The 15950-nt window shown below is 42.6% G+C and overlaps 1 protein-coding gene across 21 annotated transcripts in view; it reads right to left on the minus strand.

The window, feature by feature from the left end:
* znf516 (zinc finger protein 516) overlaps positions 1-15950 on the minus strand; it is a 283926-nt gene that overhangs the window by 38297 nt on the left and 229679 nt on the right. Inside the window, exon 17 of one of the 21 annotated variants that reach the window (XM_069920787.1) lies at positions 10449-10807. The exons of the other annotated variants lie outside the window; for them this stretch is intronic. Within the exon in view, the coding sequence (XP_069776888.1) occupies positions 10752-10807 (56 nt within the window). The 3' untranslated portion in view covers positions 10449-10751. Of the gene's footprint in view, positions 1-10448; positions 10808-15950 lie in introns of those variants that run through there. 21 annotated transcript variants of the gene reach the window in all.

Raw genomic sequence — 15950 nt, forward strand, 5'->3', positions numbered from 1 at the left:
GAATACTTATCCTGCATATATATTGTTTGTCCATATGTATGATATGTCTGGTTGTGAGTCTGCTTATCTTTTCACCGAGGACCAGAGAATGCTGTTTTGTCAGATTGTACTTGTGAAATCAGGTGACAATAAACTTGACTTGACAAAGATCTGTCTGTACCACTGACAGAACACATTTGTTTGCCCTATTGGTCAACCAACTATGAATATTTATTATTATTAAGATTATTTTTCTCTTCCTTTTGTTTTTTTATCTCTTTGCAGTTTTTAAATTATAAAATTTGTGTGAGTGTGATTTACCTAAGTGGGAAGCTGCAGCAAGACTTTCATTGCATCTGCACGTTATAGTCGTATACTTGATAATAAACACATTCACGTTCATTCTCATTCTTCATCCCAGGAGTTATTCTGATGAACCTTTGCTGCCGTCCCTCTGTGCCAAATATATGTTTTCGTCACCATGGACACAAAATAGAACATAATACTCCAAGGGTGGTCTCACCAAGCCTTATATAATTGTAGCAATTCTATATGAATGTCATGACTTAAAAGAGTCAACTGCACATGCAATCACTCTTCCAAGTATCAGGGCATCCCTGAACAGCCAGTAAACTACTTTTAAAGGGTGAAAGTCTATTATAATACAGGAGACATGACAGCCAAGTTATACATAGGTAGCTCCCACGGGGAGTAATGTTAATGTTGTAATGATGTTGGTTGAGATGGAAATATTGAGCAGGAGAATTTTTCGGCTTTTTATCTAATAAGTAGCAATGGAAGTTAAAGGAAGACACAAGAAGCAGCAGGTGCTGGAATCTGGAGCCAAAAACAATGTTCTGGAGGAACTCAGTGGGTCAATAGGAGAGCTGACATTTTGGGTCGAGACCCTGCATTAAGACTTTGACCTGCTGAGTTCCTCCAGCAGTTTGTTTTTTGACCTGTGTAGCGAGTGGTGCAGCGAATAAAGCACAACCGAAGTTGTCTGTGAGCTGAACCAATAGAACTGTTTAGTGGAATCTTTGCAGGAGTTTAAATAATTACAGTTGGCGCTGCTATCACATTCTCCCGATGCAGTGAACTGGGATTCATTGGTAGGGGGTTATGCTGATGTCTGGCTCCGCCTCCTGGCTCTGGCCCTAACAGCCCATATATAACCCTGGTTTCCTGCCTAAAACCAGAACCCTTCTGAAGACTATTGTGAGACCCTACCTTCAGTTATAAGCTATAAAAGCATATGTTCTCCTTCCAGTTGTGAGAGCTTTTATTCACACTACAATTTTATTAATTTATGGAAGAGCTACTCAAGCCAGGTACGCTGCTGATAGACCCTCTGTCCCCTGACATGGTTGAGGAGTTCACGTACTGGCTAGACTACTTCCAGGCCTACCTGAACATGACCAGAGATGTCTTCCACACCAAGAAACTCAGGAGGTCTGTACTTGTTTCGAGGGTAGGAATGAAAGGGTATGCAGTCATCAGGGACTGCACTACATATGATGCAACCTTCGAGGCTTTGAAGGCTCAGTACCTGAAGTCATAAAACGAGGTCCTAGTGAGGCACCGACTTGCTCTAAATCACTAACAGCCAGGCGAGACCATCGATGACAACCTGCTGGATCTGTGGATGCTTGCCAAGAAGTGCAGGTACAAAGTAGCTATGAGCCGCGTTTGTGAAGAAGAACAGATCCAGGACATTCTAGTCGCGGGAGTCTGCTTGAGGCATGAGGCAGCAATGACTCGAGTCGGGTGAGAAGGAACTGATTAGCAACGTTGAACTGGCCAAATCGTTGGAACAGGACAAGCCCGAGAATGACGACCTCGAAGCCAGTGAGCTTGCTCACCCAGGTGACCCCTTCCAAGGACTGGGTGCTCCCACTACCCCAGCCCTCATGGCTGTTGCTTCCTGCACTAAGGAGCATTCCTGTGCTACAGAGTGCTTTGTCTGCGGCAAGAGCCAGCATGCCCGATTGCGTTGCCTGGCTGAAGACTCAGTGTGTTCCAGTTATGGCAAGAATAGGGGAGGGTTTCCCATGCAAGAGGAAGTCTGGGGAAGTCCACGGCCTGCACCGCTCCCGGATCCGATTCCAGCACAAAGTTGTCTGCCCTGAATTCACCCAAACCCGCGCTGTGCTACACGTCAACAAAGGGTGGCAGTACGTAAATAAAAGTGAAGCAATGCCTATGAATAATGCGGATTTCTCAAAATTTAAGAAGGAATCTCCATTTAGATGGCAAATGCAGGCAATAAGATACCTAGGTGTATAAATAAACAAAAATCTCGGCCAATTATATAAACTCAATTATTATCCACTAATGAAAAAATTACAGGACGATTTAGAGCATTGGAAAGATTTACCACTAACACTAATAGGAAGGATAAACTGTATTAAAATGAACATTTTTCCAAGGATATTATACTTATTTCAGGCATTGCCAATACAACTGACAGAAAAATTCTTCAAAGAGTTAAAGAAAATAATAAGGAAATTTTTATGGAGAGGGGGGAAACCGAGGATAGCACTAGATAAATTAACAGAATGGTATAAACAAGGAGGCTTACAATTGCCAAACTTTAAAAATTATTATAGAGCCGCACAATTAAGATACCTATCAGATTTTTATCAAACAAGGGAAAAACCAGACTGGACGAGATTAGAATTAGATAAAATAGGGGAAAAGATACCTGAACACATATTATATAAATGGGATGAAAAATTGGTACAACATAGAACTTCTCCAGTATTACATCATCTCCTCAATATTTGGAAGAAGATTCATGTAGAAAGAAATAAGACAAATTATCAATTACCAAAACTAATATTGACGCAAAATAAGTTACTCCCTTTTACAATAGATAACCTTTCCTTTAGAGAATGGGAAAAAAAAGGGATTAAAAGAATAGAAAATTGTTTTTCAGGAAGTAGATTCTTATCCTTTGAACAAATGAGAGATAAGTACAATATAACTGGAGATACAGCACTGGCATATTACCAATTGAGATCCTACTTGAAGGATAAATTAGGAAGCAGTTTGAGTTTGCCAGAGGGAAGTAACCTTGAATATGTGATTACAGATACAATGTTAATCAAAAGATTTATAACAAATATGTATATTAAACTGCAAGAAAAGGAGAATGAGGAAACAAATGGTAAAACTAAACAAAAATGGGAACAAGATTTAAATATAAAGATAAAAAAGGAAACATGGGAGAAATTATGTTCTGGAACGATGAGAAATACAATAAATACAAGGCTACGTATGATACAATATAACTGGTTAAACAGACTATACATTACACCTCAAAAGTTAAATAAATGGGACCCAACAGTATCTGATAGATGTTTTCGATGTAAAAAAGAAATGGGAACAACAATTCATGCAATCTGGACATGTGAGAAAGTAGAAAAATTTTGGGAAGATCTCAATCAGATATTAAATAAAATAACAGAAAACAATATACCAAAGAATCCAGAGATCTTTCTCCTAAGTAACATAAAAAACAAAGAATTTGGAATTGATTTGGAGGATGTACAAAAAAGATTTGTTAAGATAGCTCTAGCCGTAGCAAAAAAATGTAATATGTCAACCTGGAAATTGGAAGATAATCTGAAAATACAACAATGGTATATAGAAATGAATAAATGTATTCCATTAGAAAAAATTACATATAGTTTAAGAAATAATATTGAAATATTCGAACAAATATGGGAGCCTTACATTAAATACAATAGCGAAAACCTACCGGGGACAATCATTACCTAAGTTGATGGAAGGAGATGGAAAGAAAAGAATGGACTCAGTAGAATTTCTGGTGTATTTTTGTTGAATGACAACATTGTCTGACTGGTTTAATGTAACCTAGATTGTATACCTAAAATGGATGGGGGGGGGGGTGGGGGGTTGGCTTGGGAGGAGGGAGGGGGGGTGAGAAAAAGTCACTGTATATGTGTGAAAAAGAAAAAGTGTGTATCATGGCTAATGTGATTTATGGTGTGAAAAATAAAAAAAATTAAAAAAAACAAAAACAAAGGGTGGCAGTGAGGAAACGGTGCAAAAAGGGTTGGCGGCCATCTTGCTGCGACTCAAATTCAAACTTGATGCCATCTTCATTGGCGGAAGAAGGAGGGTGGCCATCTTGCCATAGCATGAGGTTGAACACTATCTGACCCACAGGCAACCCAAGTCATTGGGGGCCATTCGATTGAGGAGTATGGAGTCTCTGGGGACCTAGCCTTGATGGTTTTAGATCAGGACAGACCTCACCAGCTCAGCAACTCCATAGTGACTGTGAAGGTAAATGGACATTCCACTAAATGCAAAATCGACATAGGCTCTATGGAAAGCTTCATAGACTCATGGACTGCGCAAAAATAAAACATGAAGATGTATCCTTCCAATTATCACATATTCCTTGCAACTCATTCACCCAAAACAACAATGTATAGTACATTTGTCGTTTGAAGGGAGGGAATTTTGTACGATTTGCCTGTATGTACTTGATGAATTGTGTGCTCTGGTGCTGTTGGGTCTGGACTTGTGTGTCACCTTAAAAGCGTGATTTTGGAGTATTCTGGTCCCCTCCTCCCTGTAACGGTTCAGAACAGAAGGCACCTAAAATCAGAACCCACATGCAGCCTCTCCACACTGAATATCGACCCCCTCATCTCTCTTTCTGAAATTGTCCTCAGACTGCAAACCTGTTGCTACCAAGAGCAGGAGGTGCAGCACAGCAGATCGAGATTTCATAAAGTCTGAGACATAACGCCTGCATAACTCTAGCAAGTGCATGTTCAGGACTAAACGACTGGCTATCCTTGGCTACATCATTGGTCCGATCCCGATAGGATGCGTCCCCTGTGGGAGCTCCCCATTCCCAAGTCCACAAAGGCTTTGAGGAGATGCCTGGGGTTTTTCTCATATTATGCCCAATGGATCCCTCAATACACCGATAAAGTTCACCTTCTCTTAAAAGCCACTATATTCCCCCTCTCGGCTGAACCTCATATGGCTTTTAACTACCTCTGGAACCACATTGTGAAAGCCGCCATGCATGCGGTGGATGAGAATGTACCTTTCCAAGTTGAAAGAGACGCTTCGGACGTAGCCCTGGCTGCTACCCTCAACTAGGCGGGCAGGTCAGTTGCATTTTTTTCACAGACATTAAAGGCCATGACCTCTGGAACCCATCAGTGGAAAAGGAGGCTCAAGCCATTGTAGAAGCCATGAGGCACTGCAGACACTACCTGGCTGGTAGGAAATTTAGGCTCCTCACTGACCAGTGCTCGGTCACATTCATGTTTAATAATGTCAAGAGGGGAAAAATCAAGAATGACAAGATTTCTAGGTGGAGGATCGAGCTCTTCACTTACAATTATGACATTGCCTATCGGCCAGGAGCCCTTAATGACCCTCCAGGTGCCTTATCCAGAGGAAGCTGTGCCTCTGCACACACCGGTCAACTGTGGTCTCTGCATAATGAGCTCTGCCATCCAGGGGTTACAAACATGGCTCATTTTGTCAAGGTGCGCTACCTACCCTACTCCATGGAAAATATCAGGGAAATGACCAGGTCTGCATGGAGTGCAAGCCACACTTCTACCGCCCCGCAAAGGCACACCTGATCAAGTCATCCAGATCCTTTGAAAGGCTCAGTGTCGATTTTAAGGGATCTCTCCCTCCATGAACAGGAGCACTTTCTTCCTCTCTGTCATTGATGAGTATTCCCGCTTGCCCTTCACCATTCCATTCCCAGATACATCCACTTAATCAGTCATAAAGGCCCTAGATTCCATTTTCACATTGTTCACATATCCCAGCTATATTCATAGCAGCCGGGACTCATCGTTTATGAGTGATGAGCTACGTCAGTACCTGCATTGCATCCAGCAGGACTACTAGCTACAACCCCTGGGGGAACGAGCAGGTTGAAAACGAGAATGCCACGGTCTGGAAGGCTATCAAACTGGCTCTGAAGTCAAGAGGCCTTCCAAACTCACACTGGCAGGAAATCCTTCCTATGATGCTCTATTCCATCTGGTTGCTACTATCTACTGCGACCAACGTTACTCCTCATGAGCTCCTATTCACTTTCGAAAGGTTGGCATTGGGAACTACACTATCAACCTGGCTCACCATTCCTGGTCTGGTCCTTCTCAGGAAGCACGTGAGGAGAAGCAAGACTGGCCCCCTGGTGGAAAGGGTGAAACTGCTACACACCAATCCCACATATGCCTATGTGGAGTACCCAGATGGCAGGGAGGACACCGTCTCCATTAGGGACCTGGCACCCACCAGAACAGAGGGTCCATTGCCTCAAATGCCCTGCGAGCCACGGAGTTTATTCTCGCCACCCCCAGGGGATCCATTTCAGGAGGAAAGTGCATCCCACTCCACTGTAAAGCCAGAAACCCAGCCCGCCTCTTCTCCCTCACAAGGTGACCAGGAGACCCAAGGCCCCCCTGTATTAAGGCACTTCTCCAGGATCTCCAGACCTCCAGGCCACTCAAATTTGTAAATAACTATATATTTTTTGATTTTTTTTCTGAATCTACATTCTCTGTCTTCAGCCACAGACCCTAATTCTGCAGGAAAGGGTGAATGTAGTGAACTGGTGGTGTGTTGTGGTGATGACTAGCTCTGTCCCTGTCTACCCATAAATAACTCTGGTTTCCCGCCTAAACCCAGAACCCTTCTGAAGGCTACTGTAAGACCCTACCCTCAGTTATAAGCTAATAAAAGCGTATGTTCTCCCTCCAGTTGTGAGAGCTTTTATTCATGCTACACCCGACCTCTGAAGTCACGCACCTCCCAGAGTTCTTTGTGCCACCCAGCCACTGGGAACTGCTGATTCTGCGGGGGGGCCCGCAACTACAAATGCTGGTTTGATAATGGAATGACGCGGTTTGCCACACCTGGCTAATTATGGGGATGGGAAGGCTGTCCTATTGAGTAAGGTATTGTTTGTAAATTTGATGAATATGAGGTGATCTTATGAAACACAAAATGCTCTGGGGGCCACTCCTGGAACCTCCTTCCAACAGTGCGATAACTTCATCCCACAAGGATGACAGTGATAAAGGACGGCTCCCTGCCATCTTCTCGAGGGCAATTTGGAATGGGCAACCTAGCAAAGAACAGATGCCAAAGATGAACACAATTTAAAAAAAATATTCTGATTTCTAAACAGACCATAAACTACCCTTACCAGTCCATGAAAGAATAAAAAATATTTAAATTATTAGGACTTACATGGTCCATACACTGACATTCAGCAGATGGACACTTGCCTATGAGGACTTGAAAACTGCCAAAGGATATGTGAATTGAAAAGAAGTCTTTCTTTGGCTTGGCTTCGCGGACGAAGATTTATGGAGGGGGTAAAAAGTCCACGTCAGCTGCAGGCTCGTTTGTGGCTGACAAGTCCGATGCGGGACAGGCAGACACGGTTGCAGCGGTTGCAGGGGAAAATTGGTTGGTTGGGGTTGGGTGTTGGGTTTTTCCTCCTTTGCCTTTTGTCAGTGAGGTGGGCTCTGCGGTCTTCTTCAAAGGAGGTTGCTGCCCGCCAAACTGTGAGGCGCCAAGATGCACGGTTTGAGGCGTTATCAACCCACTGGCGGTGGTCAATGTGGCAGGCACCAAGAGATTTCTTTAGGCAGTCCTTGTACCTTTTCTTTGGTGCACCTCTGTCACGGTGGCCAGTGGAGAGCTCGCCATATAACACGATCTTGGGAAGGCGATGGTCCTCCATTCTGGAGACGTGACCCATCCAGCGCAGCTGGATCTTCAGCAGCATGGACTCGATGCTGTCGACCTCTGCCATCTCGAGTACTTCGACGTTAGGGATGAAAGCGCTCCAATGGATGTTGAGGATGGAGCGGAGACAACGCTGGTGGAAGCGTTCTAGGAGCCGTAGGTGGTGCCGGTAGAGGACCCATGATTCGGAGCCGAACAGGAATGTGGGTATGATAACGGCTCTGTATACGCTTATCTTTGTGAGGTTTTTCAGTTGGTTGTTTTTCCAGACTCTTTTGTGTAGTCTTCCAAAGGCGCTATTTGCCTTGGCGAGTCTGTTGTCTATCTCATTGTCGATCCTTGCATCTGATGAAATGGTGCAGCCGAGATAGGTAAACTGGTTGACCGTTTTGAGTTTTGTGTGCCCGATGGAGATGTGGGGGGGCTGGTAGTCATGGTGGGGAGCTGGCTGATGGAGGACCTCAGTTTTCTTCAGGCTGACTTCCAGGCCAAACATTTTGGCAGTTTCCGCAAAGCAGGACGTCAAGCGTTGAAGAGCTGGCTCTGACAATGCTGTTTATTTGGCAAATACTACAACTTGCAGTAAATTGCACTAAACATCTCTCATTTTGTGCCTTTAAAATAATGACTTTAATAATCGAAAATACAAAACTGGTGAAAAGTCATTAGCTTGAAATATTAAATCTGCCTCTCTTGATCTGACCTGTTGAGCATCACCAGCATTTTCAGTTTTTATTTATAATTTTAATAATTCACTGTAATGTAGGTTGTGTATCAGAAATTAATGTTATAGTTAAAGGTAAAACATTTGTCTAGCTTGGTAGAATTCTTTGTTATATACGCACTTTTGTCCTTGGGACCAGGTTGCAAAATATTACTATGTGAATATTTATTATATGTACGCTATCTAACATTTTATATTGTGAAACAGCTAACTCACTTAAACAGACTGCTAAAACCAAGAAAGCAAGTCTGTTGAAAAAGTTGAAGGGATTGTCAGCTATTGTCCAAAAGCTTGAGTTCTTTCCTTGTCCTATTTAAACTAAAGTTTGATACATGAAGAAGTTCACAATTCCAATGCCACCTACAAGTTTACCGATGACACCACAGTTGTCGGCAGAATCAGAAATGGCAGTGAGGAAGTGTACAGGAGGGAGATAGATCAGCCTTGTGTTCAAAGTCAGCAAAACCAAGGAGATGATTGTGGACTTCAGGAGGAAATCAGGGGAACACAACACAGACCTCATCGTGGGGTCACTAGTGAAGAGGGTCAATAACTTCAAATTCCTGGGTGTCAACATCTCCGTGGATCTGTCCTGGAGCCTCCACGTTGATGTAATCACAAAGAAGGCTCGCCAGTGGCTGTACTTTGTTAGGTGTCTGAGGCAGTTCGGTATGTCACTGAAGTATCTTGTAAACTTCTATAGATGAACTGTGGAGAGTATTCTGGCTAGTTGCATCACTGCTTGGTATGGAGGCACCAACTCTCAGGACAAGAATTATCTCCAAAGGGTTGTTAACTCAGCCTGCGACATCACAGGCACCAGACTTCACTCCAACAAGGATATCTACATGAGGTGGTGTCTTAAAAAAGCAGCCTCTATCCTTAAAGACACCCACTACCCACTCTGCTACCATCATGAAAAAGGTATAGGAGCCTAAAGTCAAGTGCTCTGCAGCACAAGGACAGCTTCTTCCCTGCTGCCATCAGATTCCTGAATAATCAATGAACCAAAGGCACTGCCTTAATTTTCGTGCACTAGTATTATTATTTGTTTTAATAGCAATGTTGTAAGATGGTTATAATATGTCTGTTTGCACTATGAAACTGCCACGAAACAGTGAATTTCATGACTTGTTCATGACAATAAATCCTGATTCTGATTTTGATTCTGAAGTGACCTTATTGAAACTTAGCACATTTCTGAGAGGGAGTGACAGAGCGTTTACATCATTTCAGCCTACAGATACACTACAGCACAACTTGTACATGTGAACCCAGCTAATCCCATTTGCCTGTGTTGATGCATTCCATTCTATTCCTCTCCTATCCATGTACCTGTCTAAATGTCTTTAAATGTTATGATTATCCCTGCCTTTACCACCTCCTCTGGCAGTGTGTTCCATATATCCAGCACACTGTGTGAAGAATGTGCCTCTCAGGTCCCTTTAAAATCTTTCCCCTCTCTCAGATATAGAGAAGCTGCTTCTATTGATGGGAGATCATAGGAATTTGGCACTGGACAACAATTTTTTTTCAAAAGGTTTGTATCCTGAAGACATAATGGGGATTATGATAAACAACTTCAAGCTGAACACAAAGATCATTTCAAATTTGTTGTATATAGGAAGCTGAGAAACATTAAATTAACTTTTATTGAATTTACCATATATTTCAGCGTATAAATCGAGTTGTGAACCTCTAAAAATCTCTCAAAGATCTCTCATATACACCGGATATACCATAAAACCCTTAAAATGAGGCTAAAAAAGGGAGTCGACTTACACGCCGAAATATACGGTGCTGTTTTTAATCACATCATGATGCTGGCACATTGTGTTAGTTCAACTGACCTAAAAATGACTTTCTCTTGTACTCAGCACCTGATGCTTCTTGTGTCAGAGTCCAACAAGAGTCGTCCAGCATTGATGGCTTCCAGTTGTCTTGATACTGCTTTTCCATGGTCACAATGTCCTAGTGAAACCTTTCACCATGTTCGTCACTGATTGCCCCAAGATCAGCAGGGAAGACGTCCAAGTGCAAATGCAGAAAATGAATTTTCAATGGCATGTTGGACTCCATGGTTTTGTAAGCTTGAAGCAGACTTAAATATGCCAGGAAATCACAAAAATAGGTTATATCTAAAACAAACAGTGTGTGATATGAAATTGTTAAGGTGATTTTTGAGATCAGGAACCTCAAATCCATAAAATAGACCCAAAAGTGTTCAGGAAGCAAAATCTTTGTTGTCCAGTGTAATCCTTGGATAAGAATGATTCTACTTCTTTTTAACCTTGCTGCCTTTTGTAGCCTGTTGCTTCCTATGGGCAGTCACTGTTGAATAACAGAACATAAGAAGGATATGATAGCAATGGTGGCAAAGTAACCGTACTAATTATCCAAATAGACCTGGGGTAATGATCTTGTGATCCAAGTTCAATTCCCATCATGGGTGATTCAAATTCAGTCAATTAAATGAATCTGGAAATAAAACACTTACATTTCTGATAGTAATCATGAAATAAACAAAATATTAAATTTTAATAAGACCATATATCAGAGAGAAGCCAATTTGCTGTCCTTAGTGAATTTGATGTGATTCCAGGTCAATTTAGAGCAAATCTAGAGCAGGGCCATGCTTTTAGAATTGGTGGTTGCCCATTTAAAACAGAGGTCAAGATAAATTACTTTTCTCTGTGGTGAAACTTTGGAGTTCTCTACCTCAGAGAGCTGTGGAAGTTCATCAGTGAGCACAGCCTCAGCTACAATTGATTATGCAGCTACAGGATGATCCTACCTCACTGAATATCCATTGAAGCCCCCATACAACTTGTGACACATAACACTGAGACAGTACAGATAAGGTGAATGGCCTCCTTTTGTGCTATACCAGCCCCCTATTATAAGCAACATAGAGAATCTGAGGTTCAATGGGAGCAAGAGATGGATAAAAGCAATTGTTGCAGATCCCGCAGTTATTGCAGGCCAGGCTCTTTCCCATTAAAATGGCGAGATATTCTTTGTGAAGCGGAAAGAATCAGAAATGAAATACACATGCTGCTCAGTTTCATTGAGGAGTTCTAAAATAACGTCACAACATAGTCTGGTATTGATACAACGTAGAGACCTCTGGAGAAGGTAAAGGAAGGTTAGACTAATACAAAGCACAGCAGGATACTGAGCAAGTGAACAAACCCTTATAAATCAGTCAACAACTAACTAATAAAGTAATAAGCACAGAATTTGGTTTGTAATTTATACCCTGTGTCTTTTGTACCATTCTCTGCTGCAGCTTTGAAGTGTGTTGTGAATGCATCAAAAGTATGATTAAATCAGCTGGGGGCACAGCTCTTCGTAATAATGGAGGATGAGTGCTTCAGGAGGGGTCGCTCATAGAAGGACTTTAATCAATCAACAGCGGTCCAAGAACTTTCTCCCCATCACACTTCATATACCAATCACTGAAGCTTGCACAAGAAGAATATGGAAACTTTTCAAAATGATGCCACTGCATGATTTATTGATTAACTTTTCCTATAAAAACATAGTCCAGAGGCAGGTCATTAACAATGAGGCTGTTCGGCCCATCAGCTCTGTGCCAGGTCTTTGGAAGAGAAATGTGATCAGTCCGACTCTCCTGCTCGTTCCACAAATATTAAAATGTTTCTTTTTATTCTGTAACTGCTTTTCTTCTGCATGGAATTATTGAGCAAGCTTTCATTGCCTCTTGAGGCAGTGCATCAAAACCAGAACATGAGAATATCGCTTTATTTCCCCCCTGGCTTGTTTTTGTTTTTGCAATTTCTTTAAATCTATGTGCTGTAGTTGATGGTCTTTCTGCCACTATAAATGATTTCCTCTCACCTACCCCATCAAAAATTCTTTCAATTTCAACAGCGAATCTCTCATGAGCCTTTGCTGCTCTGAGCTGGACAATCTCAGTCTCAATAAAGGGTCCCAACTCGAAACATTGACTGACCATTTCTACTCCTGGATACTCCCTGACCTGCTGAGTCCCTCCAGATTCTCTTTGTTGACTCGAGATTCAAGCAGCTGCAGCGTTTGTTTCCCCAGCTTCCTTTCACTCATTTATTTCTATAACATCTCCTCCTCCAAACCCTGATATCCTTCCAAGCCTCAACTTTCAAAATTGAAATCGAAGTTCCACAGAACTTTAATCAAAGTTCTATCATAAATTCTGTCATTACTAATGATAGTATTTTAGAAGAAAATTGGTGGACATTTTTTTGATGAGTCGTTAACAGGAGGTGGACACTTTGATAAGGCTAAAGATGAATGCCCATTCCTACATGACCATGAACTGAATAGCTTGCTAGGCTGTGTCAAGCGTCAACAACAGTGCTGTGGGTCTGAAGTCATAGTGGCCAGACTGGGTTAATTATCACACTATGCAATTTATAAAACAATCCAAAGTTCTGAAAGAGATGGCTGAAGAGATTGTAAACACATTAGTGGTGATCTTTCAGGAATCACCAGAGCTGTGAATGGTTCAGAGACTGTAAAATTGCTAATGTCACACCACTAATGACACTGGAGAGAGGTAAAAGAGGAAATTTTAGTCCAGGTAGCCTGACTTCAGTGGTTGATAAAATTCTACGGTCCATTCTTAAATTTCAAAACGTAAGATAAAATAAGCCCGCCACCATGTTTCCTTCAGGGGAGATGCTGTCTGAGGAAGCACTGAGCAGGATGGACAAAGATGTTGCTTTACCTGGATTTTCATATGGCCTTTAACAAGGTGCTGAACATGAGGCTGCTACACGTGATAGGAATCCATGGTATTAATAGAAAGGTACTAGCATGGATAGAAGATTGGCTGACTGGTAGAGATTGGTAGAGGTAAAAAGTGGGAGTAAAGGGGGCCTTTTCTGGCTGGCTACTGGTGAATAGTTGAGTTCTGCAGAAGTCGATATTGGGTCAGCTGCTTTTTACACTGAAGGGAAATTATTTAGAGGATGAAACTGATGGTTTTGTGTCCGGGTTTGCAGATGATACAAAGAAAGGTGGAGGGGTGAGTCATGTGAAGGAAGAATGGAGTCTGCAGAGAGACTTGGATGGATTGGGAGATGAGGAAAAGAGAAGGCATATGGAATATAGGGAAGTGTATGGTCAAGCATTTAGGTAGAAGGTTTGGTAAGACTAAAATATAAAGGCAAAGATGTAATGCTGAGGCTTTACAGGGCATTGGTCAGATCATATTTGGAGTACTGCGAGTTTTAGCCCTATACAGTGTTGGCATTGTGGAGGGTCCAGGGGAGGTTTATATTTTGGAATTTCCATGTTCCTTCCATTTCTATTTTGAACAAATCCAAACAAGCTTCATTTCACATCTCAGTCTTAGACCAGACAGGGGTGACTGGAAATGCTAACATTTCAGTATCTCGGTTCCTTTTCCATTACCTTGTTTCTCACCATGTCCTAGCTGGGAAGAGTTGCTTCATTGACTGTAGCTCACAAAATTTGTTGTTTTGCAGTAGCATCACAGTGCAAACATTCATATAAACCTCCTTACAAAAATAAATAAAAATAGTGCACCAATAGTCAGAGAGGCAGTGACTTTGGTTCATTGATCATTTAGGTATATGAAGGCAGCGGGGAAGAAGCTGTCCTTGTGCTGCTGAGTGCCTGTCTTTAGGCTCCTGTACCTTTTTCCCGATGGTAGCAGAGTGAAGAAGGCATGGTCTGGGTGGTGGGGATCCTTGAGGATAGAGGCTGCTTTCTTAAGACACTGCCTCTTGTAGATGTCCGCGATGGAGTGACGTTGCAGGCTGAGTTAACAAACCTCTGGAGTTTATTCTTGTCCTGAAGATTGGTACCTCCATACCAGACAGCACTGCAATCAGCCAGGATGCTCTCCATGGTACATGAGAGCCTTTGGTGACATTCCCAATCACCAAGTATAGCGGCTGGTGAACCTTATTTATTTCATTGACCTGGAGGCTCCAGGACAGATCCTCAGAGATGTTGACACCCAGGAATTTGAAATTTTTGTCCCTCTCTTACTACTGAGCCCTCGATGAGGACTGGGTCCTTATTTCCTCCTAAAGTTCACAATCATCGCCTTGGTTTTGCTAACTAAAGATTGTTGGTGTGACACCACTCAACAAGCTGATCCATCTCCCTCATTGCCATCTATGATCTTGCTGAGAATCATGGTGTCATCTGCATACTTGTAGATAACATTGGAATTGTGCCTGGCCACACAGTCATGGGTGTATAGTGAGTAATGCAGAAGTCTAAGCACACATCCTTGAGGTGCACCTGTGTTGATAGTCAGTGAGGAGGAGACCTTGTTTTCAATTCATACTCACTGTGGTCTTCTGATGAGGAAGTCAAGGTTCCAGTTGCACAGTGGGATGCAGAGGCCCAGAGTTAGGAGTTTCTTGACCAGCATTGAGAAAATAAGCCCTGCTTTAAGCCTTGCTCCAGAAAACTTAGAGATGAATGGTGATTACCCATCTGTTGAGATAGTGACATCTTCTGGATCAGGTACTGGTCTGGAGTCCAGCCTGAACTGTCAGGTAGATTTCATAGCACTACTTAAAAGAAAGGGTCTCTCTCTCTCTCTCTCTCTCTCTCTCAGTCTCTCACTCTGTCTCTCTCTCTCTCAACGATGAATATTTTTTACTCATATAGTAAAATCATAACCACAGAGGAGCAGCAAAGACAAGGGGGCATACATTTCAGTTGAGTGGTAGGAGGCTTAGAGGGGATCTGAGGACATTTCCCAGACCCAAAATGGTTGGAGTCTGGAATACATTGCTTGAGGACATGATGGAAGCATGGATTCCCACAGCAATTCAGCAGTAACAAGACAAGGCTTTGGGCCTAACAGGGGTAAATTAATTAGTGTAGGTAGGTACAATGGGCAGCAGAGACAGGATGGGCCAAAGATCTGTTTCTGTGCTGGAACATGGAGTGATGAAGAACAGGAACAGGTGCTTTCAGCTTGCGATGTCTGTGCTAACCATGAAACCAATTTAAACTGCGTATTGGCTTGCACATGCTCTTTGTCCCTCCAATTCTCTACTGTTCATGTGTCTGTCTAAATGCCTTTTAGTATGGAAGGAAGACACACACACGAGGAGTCGAAGTCAAAGACTGATTTATGGCACTGGCAGCTCTGCTTATATTCATTCCCCACTGCTGACGTCGGGAGTGAAATCGCAGCAGCACCAATCTTCAACCGGGTGGCGTTCCCACCATTGCTCGCTTTTCCCCGGTGTGTGAGTGATCATCTGGGGCAAAGGTCATTGGCCCTCGCAGGATCTGCGTGGTTGCCATGTTCATTGGCCATTTTGTGTACCTGGTCATATCCTGGTTAGTGGGCCGCTACATGACACCACCCCAGAACCAGCAATTGGAGCGCTGTTCACCACTTTCAGTAGCTTACCTCTGCGACGCAGGGACTGTAGGGAGACTAGTTGGCTAATGTCCAGATGTGCTGATTTGAGGT

Source organism: Narcine bancroftii, chromosome 2, assembly GCF_036971445.1.
Source record: "Narcine bancroftii isolate sNarBan1 chromosome 2, sNarBan1.hap1, whole genome shotgun sequence".
Classification (NCBI taxonomy): domain Eukaryota; kingdom Metazoa; phylum Chordata; class Chondrichthyes; order Torpediniformes; family Narcinidae; genus Narcine; species Narcine bancroftii.